The sequence below is a fragment of the Podarcis bocagei genome, assembly GCF_964188305.1.
Source record: "Podarcis bocagei genome assembly, chromosome: 14".
Classification (NCBI taxonomy): Eukaryota; Metazoa; Chordata; class Lepidosauria; order Squamata; family Lacertidae; genus Podarcis; species Podarcis bocagei.
In genome coordinates this window covers 26,861,658-26,880,387 of record NC_138139.1, presented here as the reverse complement: position 1 = coordinate 26,880,387, position 18,730 = coordinate 26,861,658, and the positions used below count along the sequence as shown (strand labels likewise).

Below are 18,730 nucleotides of genomic sequence, written 5' to 3'. Positions count from 1 at the left end.
AACTGTTGTCTAAAATGGAATCAGTCTCTTGAAAACACACACACACAGTATTACAGAAAAGAACCAGACACTAATATTAACAATAGTAATAATTTATACATCACAGAAGCATATAAAATATATCTGTGTGGTGTACAACCACCTAACATATAAAATCAAACCTTAAAGAAACAGAAATACAGGAATGGGTCATCCGACAAGAAGGTTATAAAAAGAGTAAATCATTTTTATCAGGTTTGCTTCCTGAGTTGGTGCCTAAAGTCAGCCGTGGACAGAGTGCCTTTTTCAGAATCCCCTATCTGAGCAGAGTCCACTGGGAAATCCCCCTGCCCCAAGAAATGAATCGGAGCTGTGCAGAAAACACTCCTAGTTCATAGCTAGCCCAAAGCTAAAGCATTTCTGGCACCTGCTCCATTGTTCTGGTATAACCTCCCCCCTCCTGTCGTTACAGATGCTTTTGACAGAGAATACAAAATGGCTTACGACCGCCTTACAGTAAATCAGGTGAAGAGCACCCACAACTGTGATAGGCCTCCAAGTACAGGAGTGATGGAATGTCGAAAGATTTTTGGGGAGCCGTACCTTTAAAAAAAGAAATATTGCACCTAATAAATTGCAGCAGGGTTTGTATGAAGAAACAGAAAAGACTTCAGAAAGACTCTCAGCCTTCTCCATTTAAAAAAGCATCTTCAGCTTTGTTTTAAAATTAGGATTTCCAAGGGGGGAAATGTTGCTGGAATGACTTATGAGCCATGGGCCAGAGTAGGCTCTCTTCGCTGTGGACAGTGTCTGCAAAACATGTAGGGGAGAAAACGGAATGGTCCATTGCAGAAAGCTTAAGCAGAGATGGACCAAAATCATGTACTGAAAGTTTGCATGAATGAAATAAGCTTTTCAGAACTGTTTACATAGAAAGTTAAAAATGTCACAGAGCTCATACCAGAGTTGTATAATAACAGATTTTAAATTATTTATAGCAAGTTCATATTTTTTTAACTTTTTAAATTACTATAGTGAATCAAGTGATCCTGTTGCAGAAGCAATACTTTTGTCCTCCCTCAGAATATTGCTGTTTATAGCAACTGGTCTTTTTTGCAGATAAAGCCCTTCTCTCTTTCATTTTTTTAAAAGTAGTGTGGAAATATCGATGCTGTTCTCAGTTGCAGTGCAGGTTGTTGTATTTCCTGTCCCTCCCCATAAGTGCACACTTAAAAGATTGCAGACTTTAGCTGACAAGTATTTCAAACTTGTATGAAGCTTTCATAAGTTACCTGCATTTGTCACTTTTAAGAATCCGACATGGTTGGCTGTTGGGGAGCCACCGCTATACAGATAATCCATTGCAAAGCCTGCCATTTAAAGAGCTACTTTAGGCATTCCAATGGGCCAAGATTTACCCTGTAGAGTTGTGGACCTTTCCTCATCAAAATAACAAGCTTTGCACCAGAGGTTGGGAACCCTTTTCAGTCTGAGAGTCACATTTCCTCATGGAAAACCTCCCAGGTGTTGGGCCAGGACAGAGTAAAAATTGGACAAGGGATGTGACTCATACCGTTGTACAATAGGCTACATTCGAGCTATCCAAAACTCCGAGGTTTTGAAACACATAGCCCCACACCCTGCCCACCTCTCCATCCAGGCAAGCAGGAGGAATTGTCACAATTCTTTTCTTTTCTTCCCCTGGCAATTCACTGCTTGCATTTATTTAATATCTGAAGATGCAGTTTTGAAACACATAGCCCCACACCCTGCCCACCTCTCCATCTAGGCAAGCAGGAGGAATTGTCACAATTCATGTTTTCTGGGCTTGAACACATTGTACAGGGCAAATGATAGTAATACTAGGGCCTAAATTCATAATGGAAGCTAATCCCATTGTACTGAGCCATAAAAAATTTTCTTGGGAGGGTTGGATATATATGTTTGAGATCTTCACAATGCCATAAGGTTTGCCGTTGCTAGAAGAGTGTTTCCAAAAACAGACTTTAGAGATCCTCTTGGCAGCTTCCAATCTGAGCTAGTGTTGTTATTCAAGGCGGGCAAGCTCTTGTTCCACAGTGGCGGCTTTCCAGGGGTTTTAGTCTGTTGGTTGCTTCAGGATTCAAAGGCAGAAGCCCTGGTCACCTGACACCCATTTGGCATCTGGGACATAGACAGGTGGCTGCTCTTCATCAGAAAGGCCCTTGCTCCCGCAAACGGAATCCGCTATCTTGAAGCAACTCGGAATTATCACAATTCAAGGACACATTTCAGCCATACAAAAGCACCTGAGAGGGCACAGAGCCGAGTCGGTGAGGGAGTGGGCCCAGGTGGAATTCCAAGGGCCCAGGGCTATGATGTTCCCTACTTCTGCCCTATACCATATCAAAATCCATGGGCATAGCTAGGGGGGACAGGGGGCAGTTGCCCCCCCAGTCAATAAAAATACACAGCTAACTGAGCTTCTCCCCCCACCAAAAAAGCCAAAAATCCTGGCTACACTCATTTCACAATCTGCTTTCAAAAGTCCCTGCATTTTCCAAAGTGGTGTGTCATGTGTTTCCGCTTCCATGGGCTGCTGCCTAAGAAGGACAAACCCAAAGCACCTCTGGGCACGTGGGAATGGGGGAATGGTGCTTTGGATCCCAGCCAAAGTGTATGGCAAGTCGCTTGGTGAAAATGCTTATATACAAACTGAAGGAAAGAACTGTATAATCTGTGGACCAAAATGTTCCAAAATGGAATTTAGGACAAGCTTGTCCAAACAGAAAATTTGGGTGCAATAGGATCATGTGGGTTGGGGAAGAGAATGTAATCTACTTTGAGATAAGATGTGTATCAGATATATTAGATATCATTGCTTGTTTGCTAATATGCAAACATCATAGCAACTTCTTATTTTTTGTTCCATGGCTTCACACTGCTTGTGTTTCAAACCCAGATACTTTAAAATTTTGAGAACTGGAGAACATTATAGTGTCTTCTCTAATTTGCACATACATGTAGAGTTCCTTGTTTACAGGAAGATGTGCTGCCTATTCTGTCACCTCCTCCCAGTTTTTCTCCAGCTAATAGGTTTGGTTGGAGGCAGTGTGCTTCTGAATACCAGTTGCAGGAAACCACAGGATGGGACAGTGCTCTTGGGCTCAGGTCCTGCTTGTAGATTTCTCATAGGCATCTGGTTGGCCACTGTGAGAACAGGATGCTGGACTAGATGGGCCATCGGCCTGATCCAGCAGGCTCTTCTTATGTTCTTAGTATGCTAATAGTCATTTTGCATGGGGATTATTAACCTATGCCTTAGCAACTTGGTCTTAGACCTGAATCCAAAGAGCTACTTCAGGCATTTTGAATTTTTCTTTGTCTTTGAACAGCAGGTCCCTTTTGCCATGTCTCAAACTGTTTTTGAATCTGCTCCTGGATTCAGACAGCACGTGGGCCTGCTGCTCAAAAAACATTTAAGGCTGAAGCCTCTTTGGGTGTGTTGAAAGTGTAGTTTCTAAGGACACAATGAACTAGGAATTTCTCTTGCATAAGTCCCCCCTGCATCCTCTTGCATAGCTTCCATTCAATTCTGCGCGCTTGCATAGGAGAATTTCCTCGTGCATTTCCACACATCCAGTACTCACCTTGCAATTACAGACAAACACAGGTAACTTTAAGAGAATGTCATCTCCATGAATTTTGTGACAAAGCTATGCCTCCTGATATAGTGGGTATAGAACTTTGGAAGCCACATTGCTAAGTACCTAGTAACGTGGGTGGGTGTTAATTTCTGTGTACAGTATCTGTGCTATGTTGTATTCACACAGTTATGTTGTGTAAGGAAAAGATGTGCACTGTGGTTGCCACAAATGTAAATAAGTCATTTGGTATTTGTATTGTGTAGAAGAAAGTAGAGTGCTGGTCAGCCTTTGAACTGCAACTTCTTGCTTCTGTTAGCAGTGTAAAAGCCACTATTTTATAGCACTTTAGAGCTATGATGGAGAGCTTCTTCCTGAGCTCTGTCTGGTGTTTCTAGGGATACCAAGAAAGTGACAAATCAAATTCACTCTTATATGGTATGTATAACGTGTTTGGGGGAATATGGTCTCACAAGGGTGTGTGTATGTGTGGGTGTGTCTACTGCTGTCTTAACATCAAGGTTTCAATTAACGTGACAGCGATAATTTTCCAGTTGCAGCACTTCCTAACAGCATAAGTGTGTATATACTAAAATCAAGCCCTCTAGGCTGGTGTGTTAGCTTGGTAAGAGAGGAGGATAGAGAGGGATATTGTCCTATTAACATGTTTGGCCAGAATTCAAGGAATTACTTCAAACATACTCAATAACTTGTGCACACCCAAAATATGTTTCAACGCCCCCCTTTTGAATGACTGATCCCCATTCTTACCACAGACACAAAATTAAATCTGATATGTCTGAGGTGGCCCATACATTCACTTAAAAACAAACATGGATTGAGTTTACATTTTTAATCTTTGTTATTGAAAGGCAGTTTTGAAATCTTTTTCCTTCTGTTTATAGTGAGTTGTCCTAATACTTAGGAACAGTTCTGTGTTTCCTACTGGTAATATAACAAAGCCTTTTATCCTTATGGTTCATGGTATCTGAAACATATTTGAGGCTTTTAAGTGCTTATTTTCTTCCTTTTTACTGTGTTCATAATCCTTGTAATGTTAGGTTTGCTCTTTGTACAGATATGGATTTATCAAGTAGATGACTTTAGTATTTCAATAGGAAATGCTTTATCCCAAAGACAGAAAATGGATATTCATTACATGTAAATGTGTGTATATATGGCATTATAAAGCAGGAGGTACAGCTGGTGGATTAATTTGCTAAAGAGCACTTTTACAAATGAATGGTTGTAGATTTGTACATATGTAATGTTTACATTTTATTTACCAACAAAGAATATCAGTTTTAAGTGTTTATTTTTGTTTTGAATTTGTAGGTCAATTTTAAGGTGTAAATTTCCATGTTCACAATGGAAAAAGCTGTGTTTTCCCCATGAAATGTCCTAGAAAAATGATTCTATTTAAAATTTTACAATGGCTCAATAAAGAAAAGTGAACATGATCTTTGTGCTCATTCTTTTGTCTTACGTTTATATTGAGGACAAGTAGTTGCAATGTTTCTCCATCATTTCCAGGATTCATAAGACTTCAGTAACCCTAATAGCAGTTTCCAGAGGGAGGTTCAGTGTCTTGCAGCGAAAATCAGAGTCTCGTGACACCTGAAAGCCTAAGAAACTTAGAATAAGCACAAGCTTACTATAGCATAAACTTAGTATAGACCACAAATGCCTTGTCAGAAATTTGTTAGTATTTAAAGTTCCACAAGTCTCTTAATATCAGTGGATTTTTTTATAAATATAGAAACTCATATTTGCAGCCTGAAAATGTCCTTTATTACACTGAAACTTGTGTGGGACTCCTTTGTGAATTGCATGTCACTAAGGCAGCTTCATGTACCGCAAGTATTTTTAAAAGCTCTAGTACCAGCAACATAATCTGATGATACTCGGTATCTTAAAAAAAGGTAAAGGTACCCCTGCCTGTACAGGCCAGTCTTGACAGACTCTAGGGTTGTGCACTCATCTCACTCTAGAGGCCGGGAGCCAGCGCTGTCCGCAGACACTTCCGGGTTACATGGCCAGCGTGACGAAGCTGCTCTGGCGAACCGGCACGAGAGCAGCACACGGAAACGCCGTTTACCTTCCCGCTATAAAGCGGTACCTATTTATCTACTTGCACTTAAGGGTGCTTTCGAACTGCTAGGTGGGCAGGAGCTGGGACCGAACGACGGGAGCTCACCCCGCCGCGGGGATTCGAACCGCCGACCATGTGATCGGCAAGTCCTAGGCGCTGAGGTTTTACCCACAGCGCCACCCGCGTCCCCTCTTAAAATATTCAGTAGCAAATATCAGAAGGGCAACCTGCACACCCCAACATTTCCTAGTTGAAAAAGGGCCTGCCTTTAACACCCTGTATTCTCTTGCCAAGCACCACATAAAACTTACATTTTTCTGAAGTCACTACTCTGCCTGCTCCATTTATTTAAAAATTAGGTTTGTTTTCCCCACTTAAGAGCAGGCTTATGCTCAGGGAACTAGCACTGCACTGAGGCCACCAAAGCCTCAGACAACAGCAAAGGATTCAGAAGTACAGTGGTACCTCAAGTTAAGTACTTAATTCGTTCCGGAGGTCCGTACTTAACCTGAAACTGTTCTTAACCTGAAGCACCACTTTAGCTAATGGGGCCTCCTGCTGCCGCCGCGCCACCGGAGCACAATTTCTGTTCTCATCCTGAAGCAAAGTTCTTAACCTGAAGCACTATTTCTGGATTAGCGGAGTCTGTAACCTGAAGCGTATGTAACCTGAAGCATATGTAACCTGAGGTACCACTGTACCTGCAAGTAACCCCTCTGAATGGAGAGTGAAAGATTACTGGGGCAACCCAGTCAGATGGGCGGCGTATATTACTATTACTGTTACTATTGGCTGCCATACGTCCTGATTTTTGGAAATCAGGCAAATATCCTGGGAAACCGGCAACGGGGCTTAAATTGTGCCGAAAATGCCTTCAAAAGCTCCCAAACTCCAAAATTCTTGTACCAGTGTTTGCTGGCATTTCTCATGGATGTATGTGTGAATAGGAGGTTTCAAATGTGGTCAAGGCAAGTGGCATGCATATGTACATGGATGTGATGTGGATGTTGGCCAGCTGCACTTTGTGGATGAAGTCGCCAGGCATAAGCTGGTGGAGGTACCTAGGTGATGCTGTTAGATGATGGGCATCCCACTAATTTTCCATTTTAAAAAAAACTTTCTAGGGATGTACGAAGTCAGTGAGGTTTCTCGAGATCACCGGTAAAAGCAATGAAAAGAAATGAAGGACTTAAATTTCTAAATAAATCTACTTTTAGTATCCGTTCTTTTTCTTCTGAAATTGGGATAGCAAATATCCGAGTTTTATGGTGCCCCCCCATCAGTACACATGAAGAGTGGACTGGGTGAGAAGCATATAATAAATGAATCAATGACTCTTGAGATGCCCTCCACAAAAGACAAGCATGGCCAGCACATAATTTGAGATTTCAACAAGGGCTAGAACCTCTAAATTCTTTTTCTAGGGTGAGGGAGATGTGGGGAAGTCCGGTTGGTTATGGAAAAATGGCTTGGAATGTTGGATTTCTCTTTTTCTTTCTTCTTTTCTGTTTTCTGTACCTGAAAAATGTAATAAAAAATATTTATTAAAAAAAATAAAATTCTTTTTCTATGATTTCTTTTTCTTTCATGACATATACAACAGAACCATTATTTTTAAGACAGCTCTTACCCTTGTCAAATCTGGAACCAAATTTAATAATCTGATAACGCTGATCATCTTAACTTGGACTTTGTACCTATTTTATAGTTTTGCTTTTTCACCTTTTAATTTTCACCTTTTGTTATAATTGACCTCTCTCTTTTATATACATGATAAAATGAAAATAATATTTACAAAACTAGTTCCCCATTGCCAGACTCTCGTCATTAACACAGACTTTTAAAATTTATTATACGTAAGACACTCTGGGAAACATTTTGGCTGAAGAGTGGGATACAAATGCTCTAAACAAATTAAGTAAATAAATAATCCAGTGTATTTGGAACATGCACATTCTTTTTTTAAAAAGAAAGTTATTTTTTAAAAATTAAAAAATTAAGGTTGATTTTTTAAAAATTTGTAGCATAGATCTGCAAGCTTACTCCCCCTCCCGCCCCCAAAACCACCCTTCTCTGCATTCTGGAGATGCAAGGAAACCCGATCCCTGTATTCAAAACCAAAAGCCGTGCAGGGAAACAGCTCCTGCTCTCGCGGTTGCTAACATGCCCTCCTCCGCTCTCGAGCTTCACTTGCCGCAACTGAGCGTGCGCGAGGCCAACCGAGCCGCGCGTGCCCAGTAAGTGCTTTGTAAGGGCCGCTTTCTAAAGCCGGCCCCAAAGGCTGCGGTTAGAGCAGCAGCAGGGAAGGAATTACGCGGTGGACCAACATGGCGGCGGTGCGCGGGTGAGGTCCCCATCCCGGATGGAAAGTACGATTTACACTCACACATCCCAATATAGTGGGGCTGGGAGCTCCCCCTTCTCTAATTAGACGGACCCCCCAGTTCCTTTTCCAGCCCCCTTTTCTTTCCTACTTCCTACGTGCCCCCACATACTTTCTCTCTTGACCACATAATGGGCGTGATGATGGCTGCTGTTGTTTGTGTGCGGCTTCCTTCGTCAGAGCCAGGCAAGCCCCTTACCCGAGCTGCTCACGGCCTAAAAAGCAACTACCAGCCACCATGGCTATACGTTCCCTCCACTGTTGGGGAGGGACATACACGTGTTTGGCTCAGTGGTGGAGCACCTGCCTTGAGTTCTGGGGGGTCCCAGGCTCGGTCCTTTACACCCCCTGGTGCGGTTGTGGGGGTTGGGGAACGACTGCTGGCCCGAACCCCCCGGTAGGCTGCTGCCAGTCAGTGTAAGCAATGCAGAACTGGATGGACCTTCATAGTGTGGCTCTGTGTATAAGGCAGCTTTCTGTTTTCTACGGCAGCATGCCTGTTTCGGGGAATTGCATGTGGGGAAATAGTGCTGCTTTTGCACTCAGGTACTGGTTAGGGGTGGGGTGTCCTTTTGGGGTACCTAGTTGGCCACTGTGAGAACGGGATGCTGGGCTAAAAGGGCCACTGGTCTGATAGAACAGGGAATTTCTTAACATTGTTCTCTTCTTTTGTTGTTAAAGCAGCCACAGCCGAGGAAGAGACAAAGGCAGCTAAGGGGCTAAATGTGAGCAAACGCACCTAGGTTTGCTTCAGACTCCATCGCACAGTTGGGATGCAGCCAGAAGCCACAGAGAAAAGGTGAGTTTGTGAGGGTTTTGACAAATGGGAGAGAGGTTGCAAGCTTCTCAGGACGTATTTTCTGCATATACCGGTATCGTTCCTCCTTCTTTTTGCCCACACTAACATGGTGCTTTAAGGGGCTACAAAACCCCTTGTTGGCTTTGCTGCAGCATGGCTACCCCTTTGGAATTCACTCTTGACCCTCATCTTAGATTCAGAATGTCACCAACTTATTATTAGGTAATGCGCCACTGTTTCCACCAATTTGCCCTCTTCCCTCAGATTCTTCTTACCATCCCTTGCACTCCAAATAGGTGCTGCCTCTCTCCTTTTCTATGCATTTTTTGGCCTCTTTTATGCTATCCACTCCCTTATAGGTAATGTACTGCTCTTCCTTCACCAATTTTCCCCTTCTCATATTTCCTTTATTATCCTTAATTGGCTTGCTGTGCTTGTGTTGACCATCCCTCAACCACACAGTGCCAGCATGCATATTTGTAATTCTTCCCTAGGTTCCTTTTTTGTTTTGTTTTAATATTTATTTTATTTATTATTATCACATTAATAGCTGCCACTTAGCAGATGTTTTCTGGGGAGCTCACTCACTGGTTCCATTTCTCTCCTTGCAACACCACCTGTTTATTTATATACCAGTTTTTGGCCCTGCCCTAGGTAATGAAAGTGGAATTAGTTGTTTCTAAGATTATTTTATTATCATTTACTTGGTGCATTAGTCTCCTACTAAAAGTTTAAACAACTTACAAAAAGGCTAGAAGCCAAAAAGTCATAATATTTCAATAAAATTATTCCAACAATCCACAAGGAAAACCTCCTTATTTGCAGGAGGTGTTATTATATATTTAATTTGAAAAAAGTTAAAACTGATGGGCATTTATTTCAATTTCTTCCTCCACAGCAATTTCCTCTTGCACATTTGATAGAACAAAGAAGGGGACACCATGCCGACTGTGGTGGTGATGGATGTGTCCCTCTCAATGACCCGACCAGTCTCAATTGAGGGCTCTGAAGAATATCAGCGGAAACATCTTGCAGCTCATGGTCTGACCATGCTGTTTGAACACATGGCAACCAACTACAAACTGGAATTCACTGCTTTGGTTGTGTTTTCATCCCTCTGGGAACTGATGGTTCCCTTCACAAGAGACTACAATACACTCCAGGTACAAAATATAAAGGCAGAGAATGTTTTCGTTGCATTGTAAATATGAATTAGGACTGATTGTCATTCTCAAAACTCCAACTCAGTCCTGTATAATTGAGCAGCAAGTTGCATATAGAGTATTTTTCTAACCCAAACCAACTAGTATGTAACTTGTGTTGACAGGAAGCCCTGAGTAATATGGACGATTATGACAAAACATGCTTGGAGTCTGCTCTGCTTGGGGTTTGCAATATTGTGCAACAGGAATGGGGGGCTGCCATTCCCTGCCAGGTAAGATTTTAGACTATTCCAGATGATGACTGCTATAAATTAGGGTTCAGGATTGAGCAGACTACATGCATCTGCAGGAAAAAATTTCACATCCTGGTAAGATGTACTAAGCATGCCCTTTTTTGTGAGCAAGGAGTATCCTGTCAGAAAGTTATCCTTGACACTCAGTACTTTCTGTTTGCCTCTTTTGCCACAGGAGTATTAGTTGAAGGAGCGGGTTGTATCTCTGAGGTTTCCTTTTGGCCTAAGAGCTTCTAGTTTGTCGGCCCTTATTAAACACTGTCACATCCTGTATAATTCTAATGCATGGGGGCCTTCCTATAGAGGTTCACATGATGTACTACTAGCAAAGAGAGGCCTGAAGGCACATTCAAACCTCACATGGGAAGAAAACACCCCAAGGACTTGGGAAAGAAATAATGATTTTGTAGGCTGGCCTTTCCAACAAGTCTGAGTTAAGCTGTTATAATCCCCATATTGCAGGTGGAAAACTGAGGATGTGAAATCTCAAACTGGTACTTCTAAAATCGACTGACAAGTGCTTGCAGCATGGGATAGTTTTTGGAGATCAACATGTTTGTTGGGTCACTGCTTCTCTTGTTCCCTCCTTGCTAGGTTGTCCTTGTTACTGATGGCAGCTTGGGCATTGGAAGGGGCTCTCTCCGACACTCTTTGGCTACTCTTGGCCAACGAACTGAAAGCAACCGGTTCCCTCTGCCTTTTCCTTTCCCATCAAAGCTATACGTCATGTGCATGGCCAATCTGGACGAGGTGAGTCCCCTTTGGCTTTAAACAAGGTTTGCTCTTGGTTTGTCTACAGAAGACAAACCACAAGCCTGAGTTTGGATTTTATGATGAGATAAATTATGGCTTAGCTCACAGCAGTGCAGCAGCAGCAAGACCAAAGAAGCAGAATAGGGAAATTGCCTCTCCAGGAAGCTGCCTGCTTGCACAAAGCTATAGTTTGGCATTACATGCAACTGGGACACTGTGTGTGAAGTTGTGCTTTCTTTTGTTAAAGCTCCAGAGCTCAGATTCTTTAGATTGTCTTGAACGGCTCATAGACTTAAACAACGGAGAGGGTCAGATTTTTACTATTGATGGACCCCTTTGCTTGAAGAATGTGCAGTCCATGTTTGGGTGAGTACACCTGTGATCAGCATTGCTGTGTAAATGCTATCCTTCAACACAGAGTCTTGCATGACATGGTGTGGGTTTGTTTCCTTCTCTTCCTACCTAGCACAGATAAGTTATTGGGTAACTTTTCCACCAATATAATTCAGTCTTCTGGTGCTAATGTGTCCTCTGCCTTTCAGTTGTGACTATTGTCCCTTCTTGTTTGTCTGCAAGGTTAGTTTCCTCCACAGTCTCCCCCCCCCCCTTGAGTAATTACTAATATTTGATGGTAATTATCATAGAATTGTAATGTTCGACGGGACCCTGAGGGTCATTTAGTGCGCCCCCTTGAAATTCAGGAATCTCAACTAACGCATCCGTGACAGATGGCCGTCTAAATTTAGTGCTATAAACATTGAGTTGCAAGGTTTTTTGAGGAGAAAATCAGGAATGGTCACAGTCCAGCCACAGTTAAGTATAAAGTCTCACTAATGTTAATACTTCGATGAATTGGACTTTAAAATGCTTAACTTTGGCCGGCTGGTGCTCCAGCTTCCATGTTTGCTCCAAAGCACAAGATAGATAAAGTAAATGAACAGATAAGATAAGACATAAATTTTGTGATGAAAAGATCATGAGTTGCACACAATTCTGTTGGCAGGATAGTAATTTAATCATATGAGCATTGCTACACAAATTGACTTCTCTATGAATCCTCCATTCCCCTTGCTTCCAAAGCAGAGCTCTCCAAATTTGACAGATAAAACTCTTGGAATTGTGGTTTTCCATGTACTGCAGGAGATTTGTTGTCATTGGCACTCTTAGAAACTACAGTGCCTGCTTCCTTAATGGAGTCTATGGCAGCTTAAGCTAGTTTAAGACCAGTTTAACTGTGTAGCTATGTCATAGAGAACTCCTAGGATCATAAGAAACTGCCTTATCTTTACACGTTTGCCTATCTAGGTCAGTATTGTTTACACCAGCCTTTTCCAGCCTTTGGTCTTCCAGATGTTGGACCACAGCTCCCATAATCTCTATTAGCTGTGGTGGCTAGAGTCTTTCCCTGCCTACCTAGAAGTGCCTTGGATTGAACCTGTGACCTTTTACCACTGACCTATCTTTTAACTGCTCTCCCAGCATCATCTACAAAGGGCCTTAATTATCACTGATGTTATGGCCGCTTTCTTAGCTCTTCTTTCTGATGAAAAAAATCCTGTTGCTTGAAAGATCACATAATTCTTTGCAACTAGAAATGAATGGTCAAGCAGAAGATGTCTTGTCACCAGTCTTCCCACCCATTAAACATCATCTAAACAAACTCCTTGTTTGGATTTAACTTTTTGTTTTAATGATAAGCTCTCTTGTTCTAGAAAGCTAATAGACGTAGCTTATACCCCCTTCCATGCTGTTCTGAAATGCGGCCATTTGTCTTCGGACGTGCAAGCCTTTCCGAGGCCGGAGCCTTTCATTATAGATGAGGAAATCGATCCAATCCCTAAAACAATTAATACGGGTAAGTAGCTGCTTCTTTTCTGGCAACAACTTTGATTTAGCTCCTCCTTCTCGGCAGTTTCTTCCTCTGACTTGGGCTGTGGAATGTAGCCATCTGTCCCACTTCTGACACTTACTATTGAAAGCTCTAAATGACTCAGGCGACAAGGATGTGGAAGACTGCCTCCTTCCCTATAGACACTCTCAGGGGTTGTGATCGTCAGAGGGGGACTTCTTGGTTGTTCCACCACTCTCAGAAGCTTGAGGGAGGGTGGCCCAGGAGACGGTATTCTCAGTGGCAGGCCCCAATTCTGGGATTTGAAACTGAGGATAAACCACTGTGGTCTGGTTGGATTCCACTTTGGAATGGTCCTGGTCTACTTTTGAGAGGGCCAGGGGCATGTGTGAGATGGTGTGTTCCTGTTTAGACATTATGTGGGTGTGTGGAAGAAATCCCCAGCTGGCGTGTTTTTTTGAAATCTGATCACCTTCTCTCTGTTTTTCCCCCTTTTAGATTTGGAAATAGTTGGGTTTATTGACATAGCGGATATCTCCAGCCCCCCCGTCCTATCTAGGCATTTGGTGTTGCCTATTGCACTCAACAAAGGTGAGCCCTTCTGCTCTTTCCCCTCCCCACACCCAGAAGTGACAACTCTGTATTTTTAGTCTGTTGAGCACTGATCTGGGCAGTGTGTGGTGTGGTGTGTTGGTTAAAGTCCTGGGCTAGGACCTGGGAGACAAGGATTCAAATCCCCACTTGACCATGATGCTCCCTGAATGACTTTGGGAGCCAGTCATGATGTCTCAACCTAGCCTATCTTGCAGGATTGATAAAGGGATGAAATGTGGAGGGGGAGAACACAAACTTGAGTTCCTTGGAGGAAAAAAGTGGGATATAAGCATAATAAAAAATGATACCTAAGCAGCAGCAGCAGCAGTAGTAGTAGTAGCAGCAATAACAACCACCACCACCCCAGTGAGAGGAGGCAGGTTCTGATAGTGTCTTATTTTCCCTTTTCCCTAGAAGGAGATGAGGTGGGTCCTGGGATTGCTGATGAGGTTGAAGACGAGAATTCGGCTAATCAGATAGCGGGCAAGATCCCGAACTTCTGTGTGTTGCTTCATGGGAGCCTGAAAGTCGAAGGCATGGTGGCTATTGTGCAGTTAGGGTACGAAGGGTCCGGGGGATGGGGGGAGGGGGCTCGTGGTTCTGGAGAACAGAGATGTTATTGGCTAGAATTGTATGTATTTGGGGCCAGTGATTGATGTTCAGTTCATTTCAGTATTGGAAAAGGGAGACTGGATTTATCTACCAGATGTCCTTTGATGGGCGACTTACGTCCGCCACAACAAGGCAGGGGTTCCAGAAGCTTCTGAAACAGGGGTGGGAAAGCCTTTGTTCTGCCTGGGGGCCACATTCACTCCAAGTAATCTTCCAGGGGCTTCCAGGTGGGTGGGGTCCAAGGCAAACAGAGGATGGAGCAAAACAGGCAGTTCTTGCCATTATACACAGTAGGTAACATGCCAGCCACAGAAAACCCAAGAGGTTTCTACACTCGCCCACATATCCCTTTAGGCAGGCAAAAGCCCTCAAGGAGGGGGGTCACAGAGCAGGGCCAGCATGGGGCCTGGGGAAGAGTCACAAGGGCCACATTTGCAAACTTCCACAGCAGAGGCCCGGTCTTGGAACAAAGTGTCCCTAAACATTTCCTGAAAATTAATAGAAGAAGAGGGCAGATAGAAGTTTGTGAAATAATGCCTGGCATGGAGAAAGTGGATAGAGAAATGGTTTTCTCCCCTCTCTCATAACACCAGAATGCATGGACATCCAGTGAAGCTGAATGCTGGACGATTCAGGACAGATAAAATAAAGCACTTCATTCAGTGCATAGTTAAGCTATGGAAATTGCTCCCCTGGGAGGCAGTGATGGCCACCAACCTGGATCGTTTTAAAAGAGGACTGGACCAATTCATGGAGGAGAAGGCTGTCAATGGCTACTAGCCATTACGGTTATGCTCTGCCTCCACAGTTGAAGGCAGTAATGCTTCTGAATACCAGTTGCTGGAAACCACAGGAGGGGAGAAAGCTCTTGTACTTGGGTCCTGCTTGCAAGCTTCCCGTTGGAGCATCTGGGTGGCCACTGTGAGAACAGGACTGGATGGGCCATTGGCCTGATCCAGTAGGCTATTCATATGACAGATCATTTGTGACTTCTGTCTGTTCTTGTAGTAGTGAGAAGCTGCAGGGAAAGGGAATGCCCAGCCCCAGATTGGCCAGGGTGTTTTCTTTGGAGCAAGAATGGTAGAACTGCTTGTGGATGTTCTGCTTTTCTTTTCAGCCCTGAATGGTATGGGATGCTGTATTCTCAGGCTGACAGCAAGAAGAAGTCCAACCTCATGATGTCTCTCTTTGAGCCGGGTCCGGAGCCTCTTCCTTGGCTGGGGAAGATGGCCCAACTTGGCCCCATCTCAGGTAGGGGTCATGCCTGTCTGAATGGTTCTAGCAATCCCCTCGGCGTTTGAGACACTAGTCTTCCCAAGCCCATTTCCTCCCCTGTTGGGTCCATGAGTTCTACACCACAGATTCCCCGTTCATTTCAGTGAAGGCTCCAGATGTAGTTCCCTCTTTTTGCTCACAGAACTGCCCCAACCATTGGTGTGCAAATGGTGAGGTTCTGTGCACACAGGAACTTCCACCTTGGATCAAGGGCTCTTGTGTCCTGCGTATCTCTTGACAATTTTTTAGAGTCCCCTTTTCGAGCATCCAGTCCATACGTTCAGTTGCTTTGCTTGCTTGGAAGTGGTCTCGTTCTTCAGCGATTCGTTTTCCTTTCAGATGCTAAAGAGAACCCATATGGCGAAGACGACAACAAGAGTCCCTTTCCGTTGCAACCCAAGAATAAACGCAGCTATGCACAGAATGTAACAGTGTGGATTAAACAAAATGGCCTCCAGGTGAGCAGAGGGCTGAATTCAAAGCCCACAGCAGGCATCCACTTTCTCTTGTGCTCCCAGGTCTGTGTGTGGGAGGGGATTCTCAAGAGGCTTTCAGTTTGATAGACGCTCCACAGTGGGGAGGAAAGCCCAGAAGATTGGGCCCGCTTTCTTGAAAGGCCACTTTCCTGCCCCCCCCCCACCTTCAATGTGCAGCCCCAGGGCACATGGAACAACCTTTTACACCAACCTGCTGCTGGACAACGGCTACGGGGATTAGGAGTTATGAGTGCTGAACCAGAACCTGGGAGACCAGGGTTCCTCAGCATAACCTACCTTGCAGGCTGGTTGTGAGGATGAAATGGGGAGGGACAGAACCACATATACCCCCTTCAGCTCCTGGGGGGATGTGGAGAGGTAGGGCCGTAAATGCAGTAAGTGAAGCCTCGTGGAATTAGACTAGAGTTCAGCTCCTGGTCTACTCCTCCTCAGCAGACTCGGGCAAGATGTACTAATCTCTCTGCCTCAGTTCTCCAGCCATAATAAAAGAATGAAGACTGTCTGGAGGTTTCTGTTGGTGCAAAAAGCGGGTGGCTGCTTCTGGGTGTGGGAAGATTACCTTGGTGCTCACAGCATTCATGTCAGCCTGCTGTCAACTTCTGGTACAGTTCCAAGGTTTCTGAGCAGTAAAGCGTATTCCCCATTAAGAATGCTACTCTGTGGGAAGGGGGTTTGAGGGTGTGTGGTGGTGAAGTTGTCCTTTTTTGTACCTGTAAGGGGGTGGGAGATGAAGTTTCAAGCTCCAGCAAGCCAGGCATATTTTCCTTTTCCTTTCCCCGCAGACAGATGTGCAGAAGATACTTAGGAATGCAAGGAAGCTCCCTGAAAAAACACAGACCTTCTACAAGGTGAGAGCGGTAGGCTCCTGTGGCACCCTGGTCTCCAGGGACTCTCTTGCACAGGCGAATAAATTGCAACTCACCCAGTGCTTTTTCTTCCCTGGTAGAACAGAGCGAGCTAGTTGTGTCTTAGCAGCAGTGAGAGGTGGCATAGTTGGCTTAGAGCAGCTGTTCTCCAGCTCAGGGCTGGAGAGCCCTGGTTTGTACTTGGTTGGTTCAGAGCTTTCTCATTGGAGGAATCAGTAGCTGGAGGCTAACTTCCCTGAAAGAGGACAATGTACACCCCCTTCCTGTGTAACGTGCAGTTGTGTGTGTTCTGAAGCGCACTCTTCGTTTACATACAAGGAAATAGCCAGTGCTCTGCTTAAATGAACTGTACACCTCCAGAGGTGCACTCCAGAATCCTTTGCAACATTCACGGATCCTTGGCAGACAACAGCAGCGTGTATGCTAGTACTACCTAGTGAGACAGTGTAGAAGCCTCTGGCCTTAATGCATTTAAAACAGGGATAAGGAATCTGTGGCTCTCCAGCTGTTCAACACACACACGCACACCCAGCAACATCTGGAGAGCCACACACATCCCTTATCTTTGATTTTAGAAGCACCCGTTTAGAGGGAATGATTAACTCATTCTCCTTTAGTGTTGCACTAGACTTTTTATTTCCCCCCATTCAGATGACATTATAATTTCAAGACCTCCCAGTACTGCACAAGTGCTTGATTAGAAAGTGTTCTCTCTCCAGTGGAGGCTGGTCCACTAGGGAGAATGGGGAACAGTAAAAGATCGCACTGGCTGTCAGCTTCCTCCTCCATTGCCTCAGTGTTGCACTTGTAGAAAGTTGGGGAGGAAGTCTGGGATAAAACTAGAATTGACTCAGGCTCCACCTACTGTTGGCCTCCTGTGTTACACCCTGTCAGTCTCAACTGACACTAGGATTGCTCTTTTTCTCTCTCCAACTCCTTTCTAGGAGCTGAATCGCTTACGAAAGGCAGCCTTAGCCCTTGGGTTTTGGGACCTGTTGAAAGGCGTAGCAGATATACTCGAAAGGGAATGCACCCTCCTGCCAGACACAGCCCACCCAGATGCCGCCTTCCAGCTTACCCACGCTGCTCAGCAGCTCAAAATGGCAGGCAGTGGGACCTCGGAATATGCCACCTATGACCACAACATCACACCTCTGCAGACAGACTTCTCCAGCAGTGGGACGGAGCGCCTGTGATGACCCTCTAAAGCGAAACTTTGCCCATCATTGATTGTTTTCTTAACTGTTGTATTCCAAGCTTGCTCTGTAAGGGCAGACTGAACTTTATTATTAAATTTGTTACATTTTCATCCTTATTTCCTTCCTATCACAGGCCCTGAGGAAGGGAGAATTTAGAAATCCCTAAAACCAACACAGTACTCCTGAAATCCGTCATACCATTTCAAAGGTTTCCTGAACAAGGAATGTAAAAAGACATCAACAGTGGGGATTTCTACACCATAGGGCTATTTAAGTAAACCACTGTCAGTTGCGGAGATAAATCTTTCCCTGCACTTTGGTTCTACAGCACTAAGATTTGACATAGCTCCCATGGCTTGAATAGTGAATCAGCTGGTGTCATTTTACATCAGGTGATTGACTGCTGGGCAGCCCTGCCCCCCATCAAAACAGCTTATAGAAGATGGTCTGGAACTGGCTAGATCAAGTCCCCCACCTCTGCTCTGGAGAGAAAGTTAGGACAACTATTTTTTCTGGAAGCTGGGCTGTGTAAAGAAAAAGTAAAAAACAACAACCCCTGCTGCTATTTAAACAGTGTGACTGGCATGCACTTTTGATGTACGTTTAAGAGTCTGGTTCTCAAATGGTAGCACTTTTTTAATTCCCCACTCTGGTCATTAATTTCACATTTTCACAACGACTGAACTTTGGTATCGATGGTGAATTGCAACAGCCAGAGCTCAGAATTCTGCTTCTATTAACTGGCAGGTTGGA

At 44.2% G+C, this 18,730-nt stretch overlaps 2 protein-coding genes across 7 annotated transcripts in view; both read left to right on the top strand.

Annotated features, from left to right (window-relative positions):
• Positions 1–5,062, top strand: part of DENND4A (DENN domain containing 4A) — a 66,345-nt gene extending 61,283 nt beyond the window's left edge. The window contains exon 31 of the mRNA XM_081171353.1: positions 452–5,062. Coding sequence (XP_081027479.1) covers positions 452–588 — 137 coding nt within the window. The 3' untranslated portion in view covers positions 589–5,062. The remainder of the gene's footprint in view (positions 1–451) is intronic.
• Positions 5,063–7,911: 2,849 nt separating this feature from the next.
• On the top strand, positions 7,912–18,087 carry INTS14 (integrator complex subunit 14). 6 transcript variants are annotated; one of them, XM_081171188.1, is made up of 13 exons: positions 7,912–8,063; positions 8,759–8,876; positions 9,775–10,039; positions 10,204–10,311; positions 10,927–11,082; positions 11,333–11,451; positions 12,798–12,940; positions 13,433–13,525; positions 13,946–14,087; positions 15,258–15,391; positions 15,755–15,873; positions 16,695–16,760; positions 17,723–18,087. In XM_081171188.1, the coding sequence occupies exons 3-13, from the start codon at positions 9,818–9,820 to the stop codon at positions 17,972–17,974; spliced, it is 1,554 nt and encodes a 517-aa protein (XP_081027314.1). In that variant the 5' UTR covers positions 7,912–8,063; positions 8,759–8,876; positions 9,775–9,817; the 3' UTR covers positions 17,975–18,087. The 6 variants fall into 6 exon arrangements, with proteins under 6 accessions (XP_081027314.1, XP_081027309.1, XP_081027310.1 ...); XM_081171183.1 differs by having other exon boundaries at positions 13,943–14,087; XM_081171184.1 differs by having other exon boundaries at positions 7,924–8,038; positions 13,943–14,087.
• The last annotated feature ends 643 nt before the right edge of the window (positions 18,088–18,730 follow it).